Below are 20,885 nucleotides of genomic sequence, written 5' to 3'. Positions count from 1 at the left end.
CTGCATCCGTCATCTCACATCCTGTGACTTGTACCTGCTGCCAGCTGCAGCGAAGGGGCGTCGAGGCATCTCTCGTCCTGCTCGCTTCTCTTCCTCCCTGGCAAGTTCGCTCATCGTGCGGCTGTCGGACATCGGGACAGGAGCCTCGACTGCCATCATGCATATGGACCTTTGGTACCATATTTGATCTGCATATTCGGTGAGATGCAAGGTACAGCGCAGCGCCATCTTCAAAATGTTTGCGGCCGCGTGTCGCTCTTGCAAAGCTGTACAGGTTCTGCAGTCACACACTTGCTTTCTGCCTGAGGATCCTGGAAAAAAAAAAGCTCGATCTCTTCTCGATCGCCGGAAGGATTGCTCCGCATTCCAGCTCGACGATATCAGACCCCATTCATGGACTGATCTTTGACATCGGCGCCAACAAGCAAGGCAGAGCAGATACGAAAGATCGATCCACCATGTGGCTGGCAGGACCCCTTGAATGAGCCTCGTGGCCTTTTCTGACCGTGTTCATCCGGAGTGAAACTAGCGCCGCCCGGAGACTGGAGTCGCCCAGACAGAATTGGAAGCCGGTGACAGATTGACACCATTACGTTACGGTCGGCTGTAGCGCATGTTCGAAACGATTCACACTGAGACCGATGAGCAAGACTCATCACATCGTTTCGGCAGCTCCTCCGCAAGACTTTTTTCCAGCACAGATGAGGAGGCTTGGCTTTCCAGCTCCAGATACGTTGTCTCGGACCGTGAATCGCACGAGACCTCCGGGTGCGAAGGGTGGGATGCTCCAGAGCGTGCGTTGTAAGAGTCCCCGTGTCGGGAAAAGTATCGCTGATGCACTCTTTGGGACATCCTCGATCCGACGATCACTCGGTAGAGCACTCGCGTAGAAGGCAAGCAAGCGCAGATAATGGCCACCTGGACCTCCACGGTCGCCCAGACAATGGTCTGCACAAGGTCATCTGGAATGTGTGTGCCGCCCTGGTACACGGAGTAAAGATAGTACGTCCTCACGCCGCTGCCAACCGTGACGATCAAGCTGTGGTTTGTCAGTGCTTGAACGATACATCGGAAAGCGATCTTGAACTTACCCGAGCGTGAACACGAGATTCAGCGCCAATGTTTGTCGCTTGTTCAAGCCAAAAGACCGACTAATTGCCCATGGGATCGCAATGGTGTATAAGTCCTGGATGATCACAGCAGTGCCAGCTACGATTGCGACCGCGCCCTTGTCAACGCATTGATAGTCGTGGGTGGCGACGTAGCTCGCGTCCAGAGTCCTCCAAAATGCCTCGAGAGGGCGGCAAACTAGGAGTGAAACCGTGAGAAATACGACCGGGGCCGCAGCGGTGAATGCAGCGGCGCCGTAGATTGCATATCGGATGCGCGTGTTGGAGGTAGCTTTTACGAAGCGGTTCAGGATCGCTAATACTGCGAGTTTGATGCATGCCTGGCTGGTACTGAAGGCAATCTGTATCGACCATAACATAAGAGCGATGAACTCGAATTTGTGAGGCTGAACCGGCAGTCCGTAGTCCAGCGAGTTTATTGCCAGGGTGCCCTCGACGAAGAAAGCGGTTGCGGCCAGCCATGAGGCAAAGATGAGGGCATCATCACATCCTAGCGGACTGCCGAATTTGAAGATTCGAAGGAGGAGTCGTTGCGCGACCACGAGAGTTGCAGCAGCATAGAATGTGCCGGTAAAGACATTGATCCAAGCCGCTGCGCTCGGCCATGGCTGTGTGTGGTTGAGGTCGATATTCCAAACGGGATTGCCTCCCATCCTCCGGCCTGATAATCTGCACAGCTGCAGGTGGTGAATGAATTCAGTTGCTCGTCTTTGGTTTTCGTGCCGGCAGGTTGCTCGAGAACACCTGGGCAGGGGTCTCCGCATGCAATAAGTATCTTACATCTGATTAATATTATTGATTCCACGGAATGCAATATGAGCTACACGACGCTTGGGGCCGCTTGGGGGCGCTTGGGGGCGTTGAATGAAAGCGGCACGTTCATCACGAGGTGATCGAAGTGGACACGAGGAGTCGAGACCCTGCAGCGTGCGAACGAAACGACGATGCGGAAATCGTCCCGCCGTTGGTCGCCTCGGACCACGGCGTACACTCTGAGCTCCTACTCCATCGTGAGTGCACTCTTTCCCGGCTGAAGTGATTGCTTCGAAATGGAACGCAAATGCACTAAGGTACCTTACCGTCTTACCTTCACGGCGGCGACTTCCAGACAGATGAGGCAGATCGAGATTGCTAGGTCTAGAAGCCGAGCAGCAATTTACAGTAGGGGATACCCGCGAGCTTATTCGTTTACCCTACGCAATAAGTTCTGTGCAAATAACGCGACAGGAACACGTTTCCATAGCATGCGCAAACCATTCGATATCTGCTCTGCAGTTGATCTTACTCGAACAAAGAGCGAGAAGTTCTCGTTCGTTTTCTACAACGACAACCTGCCGAAGCTGCACATTTCAGGAACCGCCTCCAATGCTCCATGAATGATGCCGCGCCGTCCGGCTCTTGAGGCCTGGAATGTGACGTGCCGGTGTCAGGCGATCGTGGACGCCGCGCACCCGAACCATCCGGCACACATACCAGACTCGCCAACGCGTTCGTCGATCGACCTCACCCTCTACGACCTGGGCAATTGCTGCCTAGAGAGGCGAGATCGTGGGTCTCTACTTTCATCAATCGCGGCCTTCTGCACGGTGAGAGTAGACGGCGAGATCTCTGTATCCACGATTGTCAACGACAATGGCATTGACAAAGTCTAGATTAAGCAAATATATCCTTCAACTCGACGGGAGAGCTAACGGCTACTCCTTCCGGCGCCGATGCAAATGCAAATTTGCGTTTTCGGGTCCAGGCGCCAGAGGGTTCCAACTTCCAACAATAATAATGGCGGTACTCGGGCTGCCCGGTTCGAGAGCGATGCCTCGCTCAAACGACAAGCAAAAACCATAAACCAACCATGCCGCGTCAACAGCAAAGCGACTCCTGTGTTCCCATGCCGTGCAAGACGACACGCTCAAAATTCCGCATCCTCACACGAGCACGTCCTTCGTGCTCGAGAGCACAGAGGCACAACATGCACGCGTGCACGACCGTCAGCGGGAACAAAATTGCCTCGAATGAGCAACAAGGCCGCGAGGATCGAGCTGCTCCAGCTAAAGCCGAGATGAGCATCGAAGGATAGAGAGGGGCGAGGAGGAGCGCCTATTCGAGACTGACTTTTGACGACAGCACGGCAAAGTAACTTTCCGGAATCTCATTTCAGAGCTAGCTTCAGGTGGACCATGAAAAATGGCGTACCTCACGGGCTGTGGGGAGAGGGGCCAAAGACCATGAAAGTGTCCGAACGACCTCTCTGCCTACGTGAACCATCGTTCTCGACTTCAGCGGGAGTGTTACCTCAGCGCCTCGCATCCAGGGCGTTCCTCAGCATAGGCGATGACCCGTGTGCATTGCCCGAACGTAGCCGACGGGCCAGGAGATCACCATACGAAGGAGTTAGTTTTAGTGATGCATAGGCGTACCCCGAATCCCGCCCAGCGTATATGCATCATGAAAAATTAACTCCTTCGTAAGATGTGTCTGGAGGTGTGAGGTTTCGGTAGCCTTTCTCCTGGGTTTGAAGCTTGCAGGTACGTTGGGAGCCTGGCGCTAGACTATCACAACCGTTTGCACCGCATGAGAACGTCCTCGGCGGCCTCGGCGTAGCCAAGCTTTTATCCGGAATTCATTCACGCAAGGTGAACAAAGATACCGGTTCCAGCCAGGAGAACCAGAATGACACAGTAACTCAGCCGTTCATCAGTTATCAGCCCTTGGGCTCTGTCGATCAAGAGCGCACTCGCTACGCTAACAGCACCACCGCTCTCAAGCAATACCTTTTACTCATCTTCTCTTCTCACACCATCCAGTCCCACACCATGCAAACCTTCGTCGAACGCACAGCATCCTACTAAAACACCGCCGCCAACCCACTCTTGCTATGCCGCTTACTGAATCTTCTCCGCCCCTTCAAACTCTCCCCGCCTGCACCTGTCCCATCGTCCGTATTCTTCCTCAACGTATGCCGCAAATTATGCCTATCGCCAACACTCGGTCCTCCCAGCGGCATCGCTGCGTCACGGTCTCCGCCTGCGCCGTCCATCATGCCGGAAGTACCCGCCCCACCATCATTGAGCATCGAGTCGGAAGAGTAGGAATTCGTGAGGGACGTGGCGATGGCGACTTCCCGTGCGAGATCTACGGCGTCGAGCCATTCTTGCGTGCTGTATTTGGAGCCTTGTGGGTCCGAGGTGGTAGCGCGGGGGTCTTCAAAGGTGTAATGTTTGTCGCGCTGGAAGGTTACATGTCAGCATGGGGGAGACACAACAACGCTCGAGGACACATACCGTATCAAAAGTCCAATACGTCAACCCCTTGCCATCGACAAAGCTCTTTGCTCCCGAAGTGACCCCACCAGCAAGGTTGATCTCCAGCTTGGCCTTCTTCTCATTACCTCCCATCGCAGCAACGACTAGCCTTGCGGCACTCGTGATCAGCACCAATCTCTCCCGTTTCTTGGTGGTATTACTGCTGAAAAAGCGTGAGAATTTGGGCTTGTCGGCTGCGGGAGACGGGTCGCCGCCTTTACCCGTCGGACTATTAGCTTGTGCTGGGGCTGTGGTAACGATGAGGTTTCCGAGTTTGAGAATCCGCTCGTTGTTGCGGGTGAGGACGGGGGACCAGTCGATGTCGAGTTGGCTGGGTGGAGCAAGCTCAGTGACGTTGAGTAGCTGCGGTCGCCGTGTCTGTTGTGGAGGAGCATTCGATGGGGCCTCTCTTTGACTTTGGCTCTGGCCTTGATTCTGACTCTGACTCTGACCTTGCATCGCTGCGGCTGCGGCCATGTTCGCCAAGTGGCCACTGGTCGGCGTTTGGTTGCTGCTGCCATTCCTCCTGCTCGCTCCATTGAGCTTGATGGGCGGTGCGACGGGTGGGACATATGGTCGTAACGTGGGCACCTCTTGTCTCCACAAATTCTTGCCCCAAGTGATGCCATCGAAGAATTCATGGTTCCTGATATGTTCAACGGGCAGTCTGCGTGCCGGTTCCAACACCAGGAGTCGCTCGACCAAGTCCCTCGCCAGGTCGGGAAATCCATCTGGAAAATGGTATTCCAGGCTCATAATCTTCTGAAATGTGAGGTACTCGTTTGCAGCCTTGAAGGGAGGTCGACCAGCAAGAAGCTGGTATATCATGCACCCAAATGCCCATAGATCCGATGCCTTGCACGCACTCTTTTCTCGCAATAGCTCCGGACTGACATATTCTGCTGTACCCACGAAAGAGCCTGCTCGATCCGAGCCTGAAGCATCAGTGGCATCTCCCGAAGTGATTCCGTCTCGCCTTGGATCGGCCAGAATTTTCGCTGTACCAAAATCGGTGATTTTCACATGTCCTTTGTCGTCCAATAGTACATTCTCTGGTTTGAGATCGCGGTGAATCACTCCCCGACTGTGCATGTACGCGATGCTGTCCAAAATCTCGGCGCCGTAAAATCGTGTACACTCCACGTTGAACGATCCCAGCTTTTTCAGTGATGTCAAGAGCTCCCCTCCTGCTGCCACGTCCAAGACGAAATACAGCGATCGCTCATCCTGAAAGGTATAGTATAGTCGAACAATCCCCGGGTGCTCTGTGAGCCTGTTCAGCGTGTCTCGCTCAATGTTGACATACTTGACCTTCTTCTCCTTGATAATATGTCGTTTATCCAGCACTTTGATCGCGTACTCTTTCAGATTTGTCCGGTCTGTGGCCGCCAGTACCGTCGAATAAGAACCCTCTCCCAATGTCCTCCCGAATTTGAAATCCTTGACCCCCTTCTTGATCTGCTGTGTTCGGACCTGTCCTGAAGCGTCCGTCTCTCTCACTGTGCCAGTAGCTGCTCCTCGGTCTCGCCATTCTTCCGCTGAGCTGGGTAGCTGAGCGCCTCCTGCATATGGTCCATCTCCTCCGTCATATCCTCCGGCTGATGAGCCACTTGGTCGCATTTTCTGTGAGCTTCTTCGCTGTGGAAGACCGCCTGGAACCGGGTTCCCTCCTGTCGGTCCGTAGCTCCTGCTATTCTCTCTTTGCGGTACTGATCCCATGACCTGCCGTGCAGATCTCGACCCACTCCTTGCCAAAGCAGCCTGCCGGGCATCAGGTGGACCTACATTGTCTCTGTAGCGATATGACGCCGTATTGGAAATTGCCGAGCTGACGGAGGAATTATTTGGCTGCGAATACATGGCACTGGGTGGCCGTGCTGCTTCGCCTGGTTGCCTGTATCCTGCTGGATGGCTTGTGTACTGCCCAGCTTGCTGCTCTTGCTGCACCAAAGGTAGACTCCTCTGATGAGCAAGCCGAGGTGTGAACGAATCTTGTGGCTGCGGAGAGGCAGAATACTCGCTCGTGGGTGATGGGATGTGCGTGGACTGTAAATTGTATGCGTCTGGGTTGAATCCGAGGCCTGAGTCGTTGTTCACGGTATCGTGGGAGAGGGTCGGGAGCGTAGGTCGTCCTGTCACCGTGCTCGCAGAGGAGTGTGACGAATGCGGAGGGCGGGATGCGGGCTCATGGGTGGTGCTCGGTACGTTTGTGTCGTCGTCGTCCGGATTTGCAATGCGCAAGCCGCCCAATGATTGGGACAAGCTGAGATCGCCGTTCATGATGAAGCTGGAAGCGGTGGAGAGCGGAGAGGTGGTGGAGGCTCCAGGCGCGCAGGTGTGCGGTTTCGAGGGAGAGGAGCTGCGTGTCTTGTCGGCATTACTTTGGAGGCGCAGGCGGATGGGGTCGGAGCAGCACCACACGAGAGGCTGCCTGGCTGCACTCGCTGCGCTGCGTCGTTGGTGTCAAGCTCCGGTTCAAGCCACGCGGACTCGCATCAATTCGGGCCTGAGGTGAGTGAGTGATATTGTTGCGCCGGCGGTGACGAGGCCAGTCGCGGGAGGGTAAAGTCGAGGGTGCCAGACGGTGTATTGTCTATGCAAGTCGTGAATAAATCAGTATGCTGCACAGTGGTCCAGCGAGGGTGTGGTGGAGAGCAATCACGGGTTATGGAGATCACTACTACTGAGGTCTAGTTCGAGCCGCTAAAGAAGATGCGATCTTCGAGATGACGTTTCTTCTCGAAATACCCTCAGAGGGTGCGGAAGTCTGGCCCGTGCGTTAAATTCAACACACTAATTCCTCTACCTCTTATACTAATTTAGCTGTAACATAGAAAATTCTTAATAATATAGCATATAAATTAGTTTATGTTGTAGCTGCTGCTCTAAAGAAGGTGTAGTTAATTTAGTATAAGATTCCACCGGCGCTAGCCCTTATAATTACGCTCTTAGTAGTCCTTATATAAGTTCTTATATCTAACACTTAACGACCTCTCGAGCAGTGTTTTAAAGGCTAAGACACTCGCACGCTTCTTTACTATAGTATCTATACGTCGTCCTTACTATATAGTCTTAAGTTTTAGATCTGCGCGGTGTTGTATAGCCTATAAGGCCGAAGACACGGAGTAGATAAAGCGCTCGAGGATCTTAATAGTATCGCTAAACAGAGTCTTAATCGGTGCGTAATCTAGTAAGTTTAGTAGATAGCTAGTAAACATAATGTTACGCTCTTTAATCTTAGTAGCGAGTAACTCGCGAGCCTTTAGATAAGCGCCGTCGTTGTCCTCTTAAACGAGGACTGTCTTACTAGGGTTATTAAGCCTTAACTGCTCTACGTATAGAAACAGGTGCTTACGATAGATTACGAATACTATAAAGACGAAGTTAAGGCCTAGCTTGTTACTTATACGTCGTAGATCCGGTTTAAACGGATATATGCGTATAATAGTAAGTCGTTATTTTAAGGCTAGCTTAGAAACCTTACGAGCTAACTTGCTAGTCTCTCTACGAATACGACGCCTCTCTTAATTAGCCTATATGTTGTATTTAATAATATCCTCGTTCTTCTTATCGAGGAGCTGCTTCTTAGTTATACTATATATCTCTACCTTACGTCGCTACTCTTAAACTACCTCTCTTACTGCCTTGTTAGCTTTATTAAGTTGTCGCTATAGACCTTCGTAGTCTATAAATTTAATGTCCTACGATATAATAGGCCTTTTAATTAAGGTGTTAAATGTATACGTAGATGCCTAGACCTCTCGTCTAAAGTGAATCGGTTGTTTAGTCATATAGGGTGTTGTGCCTCGTAGAACGGTCTTCCTCTTATCTATAGAGCTACCGAAGTAGAAGGTCTTCTCGTCGTAGACGATAATAATTGTATCCTCCTCTTTCTACGCCTTTACCTCTATATAGTAGCCCTTGCGGAGGTCGAGGTATCGGTCTATTAGCGCGTTCTTAACGATTGCCTTGTTTCTCGAAAGGTCGTATTAAAACTCCGGCCGCGGGTCTGTATCGTAGTATGCTTTATCGTAAACGATATAAAAGATCTACTTCTTCGTCGGTGTCCTTAAGTTAGTATCTAGCTTACCGAGAGCCTTACGCTTCCTAATCTCTCGTAGCACCGCTTTATACTAGCTCTCTTTATCGAACATCGTAGCCGCATAGCGCGTCGCGATGCTAAGCGCGTCGCCTAGGTCTAAGAGCCGTAGACGACCTGTCCTTTCGTAATTCTCGAGGTGCTAAAGAAGATCCGCTAGGTTATTAGTCGGTAAACGCGATTAAACACGTAGGATTAGCTTCTTAATAGTTCGTAGATCTTAAGTAAGCTAAACACTAATAACCTTAAAACTGGCCCCTTGCACGCACGACAAGAACATAGCAATTGCCCTTAAGGGAACAGACAGCTCTAAGAATAGCATAGGAACAAAAATGGAGTTATTTAGTTAAGTAGTTGTTAAGAAATTAATTGTTAAAGTAGTGCACATAGAATTAAGAACGCGTTGTTTTGAAGCTTGGGCCACACTTCGGCACTATCTTAGGACCATTATTCAAGAAGCAGATGATGATGAACTCCTACAAACCTCGACATGGAAGACGACGGGCAATCGCTTCCGGCCCTGCTATTCCTCTCACGCCTCGTCATGGTGCTCACTTTCTACGAATTTAACTCCGCGACGCCCACCAGCGCACCTATATTTCCACTACACTTTCCACTACCTGAGATGCTCGCACCACTGGATACACACATCGGGGAAACAATGGCAGCATTGACATGATCCCCACTGACCCGCCGTCAAACACGCCTGTTCCTGCAGCATGTGGCGGCGGAGGGTCTGGCTGAGTCACGTCAAAATCGCACGACCCCTATTCGCAAAATAGCACGCACGAGGGATCATGCATGCATGTTCGAGACTGAAATCTCACACGGCTGCGACATCACTTCTTCGGAGAGGGCGGGCGACTTCATCCTGCTGAAAGCCCGGACAGCAATGTCTTGGTGCCTCTCTCACGGCATCCCATCGACTGTGTCAACAAAGGCCAAGCTGTTGCTTCGAAAGACATACCCAATCGAGAGCAAGCTGGGCGAGATTCGTGCTCTGAGAAAGGTCGAGGCAGGCGAAGAAATCCTCATCAACTACGCAGCACCGGCGAAGAGTTCGTTCCAGAAAAGCCTTGCCCGCAATGTCCAATTTGAAAGCCGCTGGAACTTCAAGTGCAATTGCATAGCATGTGCCAGTTACAATCAAGACTCTGCTCGTGTTCGACTGCTTTATCTCTACGACACTGCGAAAGCAGCATTTTTTCCGGCACAATGAGAAACCGACTCAGTTTCACCTTCGAATGGTCAACATACTGGATGAGTACACACGGGCCTGCATGTCGCTGAACATCACCGACACTAAGCTCGCAGAAGGCTACGAGCGTCTGGCCAACCATCACGAGAATCTCGCAGTCCTCGCCAGTAAGCACTACATGACGAATCCGAGACGCCAACACTGCGCGGTGTGCGCAGCGGATATGCATCAGAAGCCACATCTCAACGCTGCCCTAGCTGCGGCCATTGCGAGCGCTGAAATTATGACAAAATGCTGCGGCCGAGACAACGCAGCTGTCAAAACCGCGAATGATCGTATCCTGGAGCTTGTACAACACGCTGCGACCTCCTAGTAGATCTGCGCACTGTACTCGCACCCGTAACCAGCTCTTGCATGCCACTGCAATATCCAAGCTGTGTCCGACTAGCTCGACCTTGCAGTATTTGCACGTATGGAAAAGATCCGAAGCTATCACGAGGATGTCTAACCGTGGTTGCTGGTGTTCCAGGGATGGAAGAGAATGAGACATTGTAGGTTAGTATAGACTGTTTCTTTATGGCAAGCATGCATCTCTTGCCTCAGCATTGTCAAAACTCTTTCCTTACAGCACTCACTATCACTGCCTCTGCTGACCGATTGCAACAGCGTGCTTGCGAACTCTTGCCATGTTGATACTTCCTGTCACCTCCATGCCTTTGTCGTGTCTTTTCGAAATCCGTCCAATCATCCAGCTTTTCCGCCTTCCTCACGCAACAACAATATGCTTCGGTGCACAGCATCGCACATCGAGCTCACGACTTCTGACGTGGTAGCCTTTGAACGAGGTTTCGCTGCGAGAAAGGCCTCCAGAGCGCTGCAGCTCTCACAAGCTCAAGCTCACCTTCGAACCGAACCCACTTGCTTGAGCACGCTCGGCATCACCGCCGCGAACGACACTGGGGGACGAAACCGAGCAGACTCGTGCATATCGAAATCGAACTTTTGCAACAAGCCCGATCAGGCCGAAGAACCAGAATCATTACAGGATCGAAGCACACACTTTACAGAACAGATGAATGTTGGCAATTGGGACAATCGGGCAGTTCCACACAATGGCAATTCGTTCTCGCCCGCATCCTCATCGCCTGGAATGACTGTTGCGAGAAAGCCAGTACCTCTACCATCGGTGCTTTCATCCCCGGACAAGGTCACCGTGCGAGCGCTCCAGCAGATCCAGTCTTCGCCTCGCTCAACGACAAAGGGCCTTGACTTCACGATATACGAGACTTCTGCCGAAGAACAATCCCTCATCGAAGCTCAACATCTCGACAGCGTCGCCCAGGCTCAGCATACAGTCAATTCACAAAGGGCGATCACTGGATCATATCGCCCTCCAGTATCCGCAAGTCGACCTGCCCTGGTTCCGGTACATGCAAACGACCAGACACTAGCAACGAGCCCAGCCTTCGACCCAGGCGCCCAAGTCTTCGTTCCAAGAACCCGATTTGGCTCAGCAGATAGTCTTAGTCCTCAAGGCGGCGTCCGATTGTCTCCCCAACAGGTCAATCTTGACAGTGTTCACAACCGACCAAACCTCCGGATCCGCTCCTCGTTCGAGCGCAACGCCCAGCCAGCCCAGCACCACAGAGCGGACCAGTCCAACCCGATCATCGATCCGATTCGAACGCAGCAGTTCCGTCGCCGCAGTCGCACATCGGACAACGCATCCTTCAATCCACGCATCGTCTCTAATGGCGAGCGATATCCTTCGCTTCGTCCACAATCGACAGTACCTACTGTTCGGCGCAACAGCGGTTCTCACCACCGCCAGGTCATATTCCCTCGCCGTCAGAGCTCTCGTCAGCATCTCGTTGAATATGAGCGAGCTTTGCGGAACGGGAGTCGCGCTGCACATGCAGCCGTCCCAGCCAGGAAACCCGTCGGTCAGAGCCTCACAGTCCCTGGTGATCATGGACGGGAGGAAAGAGATTCGACACAAAGATACCGGTCGCCCAGACCACATTCCAGTTCTCGATCAACGCCGAACCTACTCGCTGAACCGTCTCCTGTGCCACGCTTGAATCACACTCGAAGCTCGTCCCTATCTTGGATGCCTCAAACGGTCGAACCAAACGATGTGGCACAACTTGCTCGCATGGTCAGCGGAGAGCGCGCAACCAGCTACCTACCTTCTGATCTTGGCTCTGTACCGTCAAGTATAGGGAAGACGGTTATGGAATCCTTACTGAGTGGAAGTTCTTCGCCGCTGGATGAGTTATCATTACATTTTGGTCGACTGTCAGCGATGGGCGATGGAAACGAGCGAGCGAGAAGCGTTGAACTGTCCTTGGAGGGAAGGTCACGAAGAACGAAATTGTTGACGGGCGATCTGTTCGACGGACCAGACGAGCTGCATGACGAGGACTTTGACGCTGTGCAGGGTGAATTGGTCGACGAAGACTATCGCTACGGACAGGTGGTCCACAAGACCATCTGTGAACGACCGTCGCAGTCAATTACTGACAACGACCGTTCCGAAGACCCAGTCGCTCTCTCCCTCGCACTCCCTTCACCACTTCGATCGAACCGATCCTCCTTCTCACCACCGATCCATCACAGCCCCTCTTCTTCGATATACCAGAATAGCAGCCTCCCGGACGCAACCGCTACCATTCGGCCAGTACCTCAGTCGCCTTCAATTGCATATCTTCGCCCGGCGCCCGTAACGCCGAAGTTTCCGATCTACAATGATTCGCTGACGCCTACTCATCAACCGCAGACGCCGGCGGATGTGATCGTTGGGTGGGGCATGAGTACGGCTAAGAGGACTGTGAGGCAAGAGGAAGGACGAATTGTCATCGCGACTGGTATGACTGCGGAGGTGGAATTTGTGTCTGAGGAAATGCATGCGACTTCCACTTCGATGTCGACTTCAACTCCGACGCCTGTACCGACTGAAATGCGGCATTCGAGTCTCAGTCCGCCTGTGGCTGGGCAGAACTCGAGGCCGATTGTTAATTATTCTCGTCCTTCGCCGACTCGACTTGCTCCACCTCAAAGTCAGCCTCAACCACTGCAGGCATCGACTCAGCCTCCAAGTTCTTCTGTTCGCCGTATGCATCGCAACGAAAATTCAGAAGGCATTGAAATTGAAGCCATGCTGGCGCGCGGACTGGAAGACGAGAGGAGGACTGGATGGCGAGGAGTGAGACTGCTGGAGGTGCTGGAGGGGCCGGGTTAGATGTCACGCCGGAGAGGGAGGGGAGATTTGAGCGATTTCTTTGAGCGAGGGATGCAGTATGATTGAACCCGGGCGGCGAGAATGGAGCACTGGCATCATGGTCAAGAGGGCAATCTTGGAAGATTGGGTAAAGAGTAATGGGTAATGGCTTTAGGCTCGTGATGCATTGAGGCCCAGCAAAGGATTTTGGACACTTTTGTATGCGATAGAGCTTGTTGTTGGACGAGTTTGGAAAGCAGAAGGCGGTCGACTGTGTTCGGGGAATCGTAATTGCTCGAGGGATGGAGGATTGGCAGCTCATATGTTCATTCATATCTACATCTCAGTATCCACATGCTCAAGCATCATACCTTCATCCACCCCTTTCAGCCCAATATTGCCCTCGACCTCACGCCTTCTCAAAAGCCATCGTGTTCACCACCTTTCCGATCCCCTCAATCTCCACCTCCACCTCATCTCCATCCTTCAAATATATGCTGTTCGGCTTCTGTCCCCACCCCACACCGCCAGGCGTGCCAGTCATAATCAGACTCCCTCTCTTCAACGTCTGTCCCGTGCTCAGAAAGCTGACCAACTTCCTCACTCCAAAACACAAGTCTCCCGTGCTGCTCTTCTGCCTCTCCTCGCCGTTCACCCGTGTGATCAACTGAAGCCCACCCGCATCACCCAGTACTTCAGGCGACACGATCGCTGGCCCAAGAGGAGCGTACTCGTCAAACGACTTGGAGAAACACCACTGCGGCATCATTCCCGCTTTATCCTTTTCCATCTGCCAGTCGCGGCACGAAACGTCGTTGGAAGAAACGTAGCCCGCTACGTAGGACAATGCGTCGGCTTCGGAGATGTTGCGGCCATCCCGCCCGATGACGATGGTCAATTCGCCTTCGTAGTCGCATTGGGGTTGGCCGAGAGGAGGGATTGGGATGGGTTTACGGGTCGAGGTGACGGTTTGAGAGGACTTGATGAACAGGGTGGGATTCGCGGGAAGGTCGAAGCCGGTTTCGAGGACTGTGGATGAGGAAGACATGTCAGTGATTCCTCTCATGCAGCCGCACAGCTTAATTGCAGTAAGCTTCTCGTTGTGTGCACTCACTATGCGTCTTGTAGTTCAATCCCACGCACCGCACGATCGGTACGTCCTCCGGCCTCAACGGACCCAATAACGTCTTGACCGCATCCTCTTTGCCCGTCGGTTTCGCTTCCCATAGTGTCGGTCCCTCAAGGACTTGCACTTTCAACTCGCCGGACAGAGCCAAGGCGTCGATGTCGGGGTTCGTGCCGGATGCGATGGGTTCGCCGTAGCGTGTGGTGCCGTCGGTGGACACATAGCGGATGAGACGCTTCCAGGCGGTGAGAGGGGTGGATTGGGTCGCCATGGTGCGGTGGAAGAGTGAGGTCCGCCCGGGAGGTGTGGAAAGGTGAAGTCGAAGGGCAGTCTTGGTGAGGGTGGTTGTGGTGGTGATGCGGACGGCGGCGGCGAGGAAGTTGCTTCGGACCAAGGTGGTGCGAAGGAACATGTAGATGTGTCTATATATATATGGCGATGAGGCTCATACACGATTATTCAGAGCTCTTCGCAGCTGCCGAACAGGTGAGGTCCACATGGGATGGGTATTGCGGGGCGGGAGAGGGTCATTTTGCGGGGCAGCCATTGGGGACGGCAGTTGTTCGATAGTTCTACTCTTCTTTCTTTCGCTCGCAGAGAAGAGCAACATCTCTCGATACATGGTTCACGATGGTCGCCCGCAGGACGTCGGCCGACGAACGCTCTGTTGGACAGACAATAGTTGAACAAAATCGATGATGACCACCATCTACTTCTACCGCGCCGCGAAGGAAGGTCAGGATCAACGTGAGGCTCGCGGACGCATGCGAAGAACGCGTGCATGGCACTCCCCGGGCCTTGGATCCATCTTCACGATGAATTCTACGGAACTCCTTCGCGGAGCCGCACAAGGATGAAAGAGATGGCAACTTCCCCATCCTGCTGAGGGACTTTGAGGCACCAGAACACGGCGATCGGCTGCCAGTCGCCTCCAGAAAGCCAGGAAGCGAACGGAATCACGGAAAGCCTGGCAAGGATTGTGATTGTCCGATTGCTGCTCCAGGTATAGTTCTACCCTTGTCGTGCCACCGGATCACATGGAAGATCGATGTCGTTGACCTGAGGGCATGGACATACAACCCGTAGACCGAACGCAAGAAGCAGTGCCCGCACCACGAAGTAGAATTAGGTCTACTTCCCAGCCAATGCGACTTCGCAAAACTGTCGACACCTGCCGCGAAAGGGCGTCGACTGAGTTGTCCGCGTAAGCACTGCTTCTTGTATGCACGACAGGGTTTTAACATGGACCACGGCCTTGTACTTCTAGTGCTGACACCGAGACATTATTGTCGGTGCTCCATGATAATTGTCCGCTCGTCAGTCCTCGCAGTCTCTTGCCCGCTCCCTTCTACAACCTCTCGACGCCGGTTCCGAGCATTCCCTGCCTCGACTTCACCACCACCGCCAACCTCAACACCAGGCCCAACTTCAACTCCAGGTCCACTTCGACCACCAAGTGCACGATCTCTTGACATCATGAACACCGTGCAGCTCCTTCAGCTCTCCTTGCTTCTAATCACGACTTCGACGGCGTTCGCTCCGATTACCATTGTAGGAAACACCCTACCCCCTGTCAGTGTCATTTTAACGCGCTAACAAGCGTTCCAAAAGTATTGCTTTCCGCCTCAGTCGAGTGACCCTTCTTGGGTCAAGCATGGACTTTGCTACAAGGACTTTCCAGATGGAACATTCCTGGTATACACCTGCAACCAGGTCTGTCTCGATTTCGGTCGACTTCTAAACTTGAGCCAGCACTGACATGACCGACTGCTTATAGGACTGCAAGGGCGACGTTCACGGCTGCACCCCGCATGAGGACTTCACGGCTACCTGCTATTGAGCGCGGATCTTGGGAGCCTTGTCTATGTGCAACATGGACGTCCAGATGGTACGCTTCTGTGTACAAGGACGATCCGTCGATATCGGGGGATTTAGGGGCACTGCTTTATGCTTTTGGTTCAGCATCTGTGCGTGACCATGGATCTTGCAATCGTGAGGCTTGAGCACGGTGACTGACATTGCCGTATGGGATAGTGCTCGTCTACATATCCACGACCACCCGCTGCCCTCTTCCTCTACCTCTCGCTTCACTATCTTCTCGCCTTTGAAAGCATTCAAACAATGTCCAGTTCCAACGGAACCAACACACTCCAAGCCTAGGCCCTGGCGTCACGAACACCATGCAGGTCTTCAAGCTCTCTCTACTTCTCGGCATGGTAGCGATCGCGTCGGCCGATGAAACGGTATCCTCACCCTGATTCCTCTCCATCATCCTCATGTGCTAGCAAAATTCCAACAGTACTGCACGTCCCACCATGAGCTGGACAAGAAGGCCTGCCGCGGAATTTGCTACAAGGTTGACGCATAAGGGAAACACTTACAACTGCAAGCAGGTCGATTTACCGAGGTCTTACACTTGAACATGCACTGTTATAGTTGCTTTGTAGCCATGCAGCGGCACTCACCAGCCCTGTGAGCCGATCGAAGGCTCTGACCCTCCAGTCGCTGTATGCCACTGAGAAGATGTGTTGAGGGTGAATGGAGGACATTTGGGAGGTGGTGTTGCTCAGATGTCGAGCATGTGGCACGTCGTCTGACCCTGTCCTCCCATGTCGTTTGAACTTTGTTGGATGAACCCCCCAGCACCTCTTTGTCTGAAAGTTGTTTGGCTTCTGATATTGTGTTGATGTTGTTGGGTATTCTTTTGTTGTAGCGCGGCAGAGCTCAGTGGTGGTGTTGGGCAACGTCTGTATTCGTAATCCCTCCGCTGCACGGGGAACCGCTCCTCTTCATCGAGCTTCTTCCATTGCTTACCCTACCTCAAACCTTGATGACCCTCAGCAACAACCTCATCTCCTTGACCTCTGCCTCCTCCTCCACAGCACCCTCTGCCCCACCATCCACACTACCCTTGACAACGCCCTTACTAGCCGCTTTGCCAAACATTACCTCCTGCCCCTTGAACATCTCCTCAACGACCCTCTCCTGCTCTTTCCTCGCCGCCTCCCCATCACCATTCATCTTCTCCTCAGTCGAGGGAGGCAGAACGACATACTCCACTCGCACATCATCGGTCGGCACTAGTCCGCCGCTCTTCCTCAATCTCTGGATGCGGTTCAATACCTCCCTCGCCAATCCCTCCTGCGCCAACTCCGGGTACGCGAATGCATCCAGCAAGACCATACAATCGCCTTCCACGGCTGGTTCCAAATTCTTGGTCGCCTCCGAGGGTTTCAAGTTGCGTTGCACGCGGAGGTCTTCGGCGGACAGCGCGTGGCCTTCGACGGTGATAGAGCCGGCGTCGAGGAACGACCGGATTTCTTTAGGCGAGAGTTTGGGCAGCGCAGCCTTGATCTTCGCGGCATCTTTCTTGAATTTTTGGCCTAGGTTCTTGACGTCGGCTTTGACGTCGTATTCCACGCCGTAGGCACTCTCGTCGGAGGTAAGGACGAGTTCGTTGACGTTCAGTTCTTCCGTCACGTAGCGTTCAAGGGTACGGACATCATCGAGGAATTCTTGGTCTTGGTGTAAGACGACAAGAGTCTTGAGTGGGGTCTTGAGGGAGACAGTTCGGCGATCGCGACATACGCGGCCCAGCTCGATGACTTTTTGCATGCGGCTCACGCGGCGTTCAACGATCGGGTCGAAGAGCTCCTCCCGCACGGTGGGGAAGCGAAGGAAGTGCACGCTGCGGACGTCTTTCTCCGCGGTGGTGATGGACTTAGGAAGGTGGGGTGCGAGGCGTTGGAAGATGTTGTCGGAGAGGAAGGGGATGAAAGGTGCAAGAGCGCGTACCAGGGTGTAGAGAACTTCGTAGAGGGTGTTGAGCGCGTGGAGAGTGTCGGTGTTGGTGGTTGTGGCGTCTTCATCTCCGGAACCTTGACCCTTCAGCCGATTGCGGTTGAAGCGAATGTACCAATTCGTCACATCGTCGACCATCTTGAGGAGACGAGGGACAACAGTGTACAGGCGGTAGGCTTCCATCTCTTTGTTGACGTATTGGAGGAGGGATTGAATGGAGGCGAGAACCCAGCGATCCATGACGTTCTCATTGGACTTTTGCATTTCCGGGTCGAAGGTGAAGTCTTGGGATGAGTTCTTCTTGTAGAGGGCTGCTTGTTGGGCGAAGAAATTGTACGAGTTCCATAGTGGGAGCAGCACACCGGAGACGATCTGCTTGACGCCCTGCTCGGCGAATCGAAGAGGCTCACCACGGACGACTGGAGAGTCGATGAGGTAAAGTCTCAGTGCGTCGGATCCGTACCGGTCAATGACAAGCATGGGATCTGGGAAGTTCTTGAGCGATTTTGACATCTTCTTGCCATCCTCGGCCAAGACAATGCCATTGACGACACAGTTCTGGTAAGGGAATGTCTTGAAGAGATGTGTTCCCAGCACAGACAGAGTGTAGAACCACCCACGAGTTTGATCCAGACCTTCCGCGATGAAGTCACCCGGGAACTTGGTGAAGAGCTCTTTTCCAGGACCCTCCGTTGAAGAGACACCAGATTCCGGATCCGCAGCATCGTAACCAGGGTATGCAAAGGGATAATGCGAAGAAGCGTACGGCATAGAACCCGACTCGAACCAGCAGTCGAAAACCTCATCCACACGCTTCAACGTGCCCTTTCCTTGTTGTGAAGGAATGGTGATGTGATCAATCGAGTCCCTGTGCAAATCCTTGATCTCACCCTCAATTCCCGACAGCTTCTTCAACTCGGCCACTGAAGAAACACACACCACCTCCTTCATGTCATCAGAGACCCACAATGGCAACGGCGTGCCCCAGTATCGATTCCTGCTGACGTTCCAATCTCTCGCCGAACCCAACCATTGATTGAACCGACCTGTCTTGACCGATGAAGGAACCCAGTGCGTCTTCTCCAGGTTCCCAACCAGCTCCGGCACGATCTGCTCGACTTTGATGAACCAACTCGGTACGGCGCGCTGAATTAGGGGTGTCTTCGATCGAGGGCAGAAAGGGTATCTATGGGTGATCTGTGACTTGCGGACCAATCGGCCTGCCCCTTCCAAGTGCTTGATGATGTTCTTGTCCGCGGCTTTGACATGCTGGCCCTCAAAGTCGGGCACTTCGCTGGTGTACTCTCCACCTGCATTGAGAGGGTTTGGAGGCGGTCGTTCCGCAGCGATGATACCCTCTCGCCATCCGATAGTGTAATCGTCTTCACCGAAAGCCGGGGCTTGGTGAACGATACCCACACCATCGTCCTGCTTGACGTACGTATCTAGGATCATCCTGTAACCATGCGTCTTGAAGTCTTCGTAGAAGTAGTTGAACAGCGGCTTGTACTTCAAACCAGCCAATTGCTTCCCCTTCAACTTCAATGGCAACAACTTGAACTTGTCCTTTGCCTTCTTCGGATCCTTATAAAGCACCTTCAACCCCGCCTCCAGCATGATGTAGGTATTCCCCGTCTCCACATCTTTGACCACAAGGTACTCATAATCCGGATGCGCGCACAACGCAACATTGCTAGGCAGCGTCCACGGTGTCGTTGTCCACGCCACAAAGCTGACCTCCCCACCCACCACCTTCAAGATCTCCTCCAATGTTCCCCTCGCCTCCTCGGGCTGCTCTTCCAGCCCCAAAACGGGAAAGGAAACCGTCACCGCCGGATCTTGCACCTCTCTATACTCCTCTTGCGCCTCGCTCTTCGACAAGGGCGTGTTCAACGCCGTCGAATACGGCAACACCCTCGCACCGTGATACACCAAACCCCTTCGATGCAGCTGCGCAAACACCCACCAACAACTCTCCATAAACGTCGCATCCATCGTCTTGTAATCCCGATCGAAATCAATCCATCGTCCAACCCGACCCACCACTTTCCTCCACTCTTCCGCATACGTGAGCACCACCTCGCGACACCGACGGTTGTATTCTTTGATGCCAATCTTCTCCACCGCAGCTTTCCCTCTCACGCCGAGTTCTTCTTGCAGTTGCTTGTCGATGATCTGCTCGATTGGCACGCCGTGCGTGTCCCAGCCGAATCGGCGTTCCACGAAACGCCCGCGCATAGACCAGTAGCGGGGGATGATGTCTTTGATGGTGGAGGCGAGGAGGTGGCCGTAGTGAGGGGTACCAGTGGCGAAGGGCGGGCCATCGTAGAAGACGTAGGGAGGGTCGTCTTTTGTCAATTCGAGCTGGCGGTGGAAGGCATTGGTTTCGTTCCAGTGGGAGAGGATGCGCTCCTCTTCGGCGGGGAAGTTGATGGAGCCCATGGTGGGCGTTGAGATGGAGGTGAGCGCTATATGAAGGAGTGAGATGTTTGAGCAGATGTCAGTGCTCGAATTGTCGTGCGAAAAGGTAGCGAGAGATTGTGTAAGGTAAGGTAAATGTGTGATTCACGAATTCATGTAGCAACTTTTTGAGCTTGGGGAGTCACTTGGTGGTGGGGGTTGCATTCAGCCGAAGATTGACCGGTTTACTGCAATTGACAGAGCACGATCGTTACAACTACATTCTGTGAGATGCCGAGCGAAAACATACACATCGTGTTCTTGAAAGATGCAGATCCCATCACAGCTCCTCCTCCTTCGCCTGATGGCCCCGCACACTGATCAGCTCGATATCCGACCACTGCCTTCCATTCGACCCCATGGAAGCTTCGTAAGCCTCCTTACGCATGGCATTGCTCCACTGCGGCGATCCGACTGCTAAAGCACGTGTCGATCCACCGCGTCCCTCAGGAGTTAACGGTCGCCCCGATCTCAAAGATGTGGCCCTCGAGCTTGATGATGCTATCCTGCTTGAGATCATCCCGTCCCCCGACTCTTGCATGCTGGACTGTA

The 20,885-nt window shown here is 53.2% G+C and overlaps 4 protein-coding genes across 4 annotated transcripts; 1 reads left to right on the top strand and 3 right to left on the bottom strand.

The window, feature by feature from the left end:
• Positions 1-3,972: 3,972 nt before the first annotated feature.
• Positions 3,973-6,709, bottom strand: MYCGRDRAFT_65163 (uncharacterized protein; the record flags this gene model as incomplete). Its single annotated transcript, XM_003855921.1, has 4 exons — positions 3,973-4,353; positions 4,409-4,836; positions 4,924-6,370; positions 6,527-6,709. 4 exons carry the CDS (start codon positions 6,707-6,709, stop codon positions 3,973-3,975), a joined length of 2,439 nt encoding a protein of 812 aa, XP_003855969.1.
• Positions 6,710-9,038: 2,329 nt separating this feature from the next.
• Positions 9,039-12,967, top strand: MYCGRDRAFT_106850 (uncharacterized protein; the record flags this gene model as incomplete). Its single annotated transcript, XM_003857632.1, has 3 exons — positions 9,039-9,586; positions 9,669-9,893; positions 10,524-12,967. 3 exons carry the CDS (start codon positions 9,334-9,336, stop codon positions 12,965-12,967), a joined length of 2,922 nt encoding a protein of 973 aa, XP_003857680.1.
• A 388-nt stretch (positions 12,968-13,355) lies between these two features.
• On the bottom strand, positions 13,356-14,343 carry MYCGRDRAFT_32651 (uncharacterized protein; the record flags this gene model as incomplete). The annotated part of the gene is made up of 2 exons (XM_003855920.1): positions 13,356-13,975; positions 14,061-14,343. 2 exons carry the CDS (start codon positions 14,341-14,343, stop codon positions 13,356-13,358), a joined length of 903 nt encoding a protein of 300 aa, XP_003855968.1.
• Positions 14,344-16,892: 2,549 nt separating this feature from the next.
• MYCGRDRAFT_32217 (isoleucine--tRNA ligase) lies at positions 16,893-20,315 on the bottom strand (the record flags this gene model as incomplete). Its single annotated transcript, XM_003855919.1, has 3 exons — positions 16,893-18,547; positions 18,605-19,625; positions 19,686-20,315. The coding sequence occupies 3 exons, from the start codon at positions 20,313-20,315 to the stop codon at positions 16,893-16,895; spliced, it is 3,306 nt and encodes a 1,101-aa protein (XP_003855967.1).
• Between the last annotated feature and the right edge of the window lie 570 nt (positions 20,316-20,885).

The sequence above is a fragment of the Zymoseptoria tritici genome, chromosome 1 (assembly GCF_000219625.1).
Source record: "Zymoseptoria tritici IPO323 chromosome 1, whole genome shotgun sequence".
NCBI classification, from domain to species: Eukaryota; Fungi; Ascomycota; class Dothideomycetes; order Mycosphaerellales; family Mycosphaerellaceae; genus Zymoseptoria; species Zymoseptoria tritici.
This window is presented reverse-complemented; position numbering and strand designations above follow the sequence as displayed.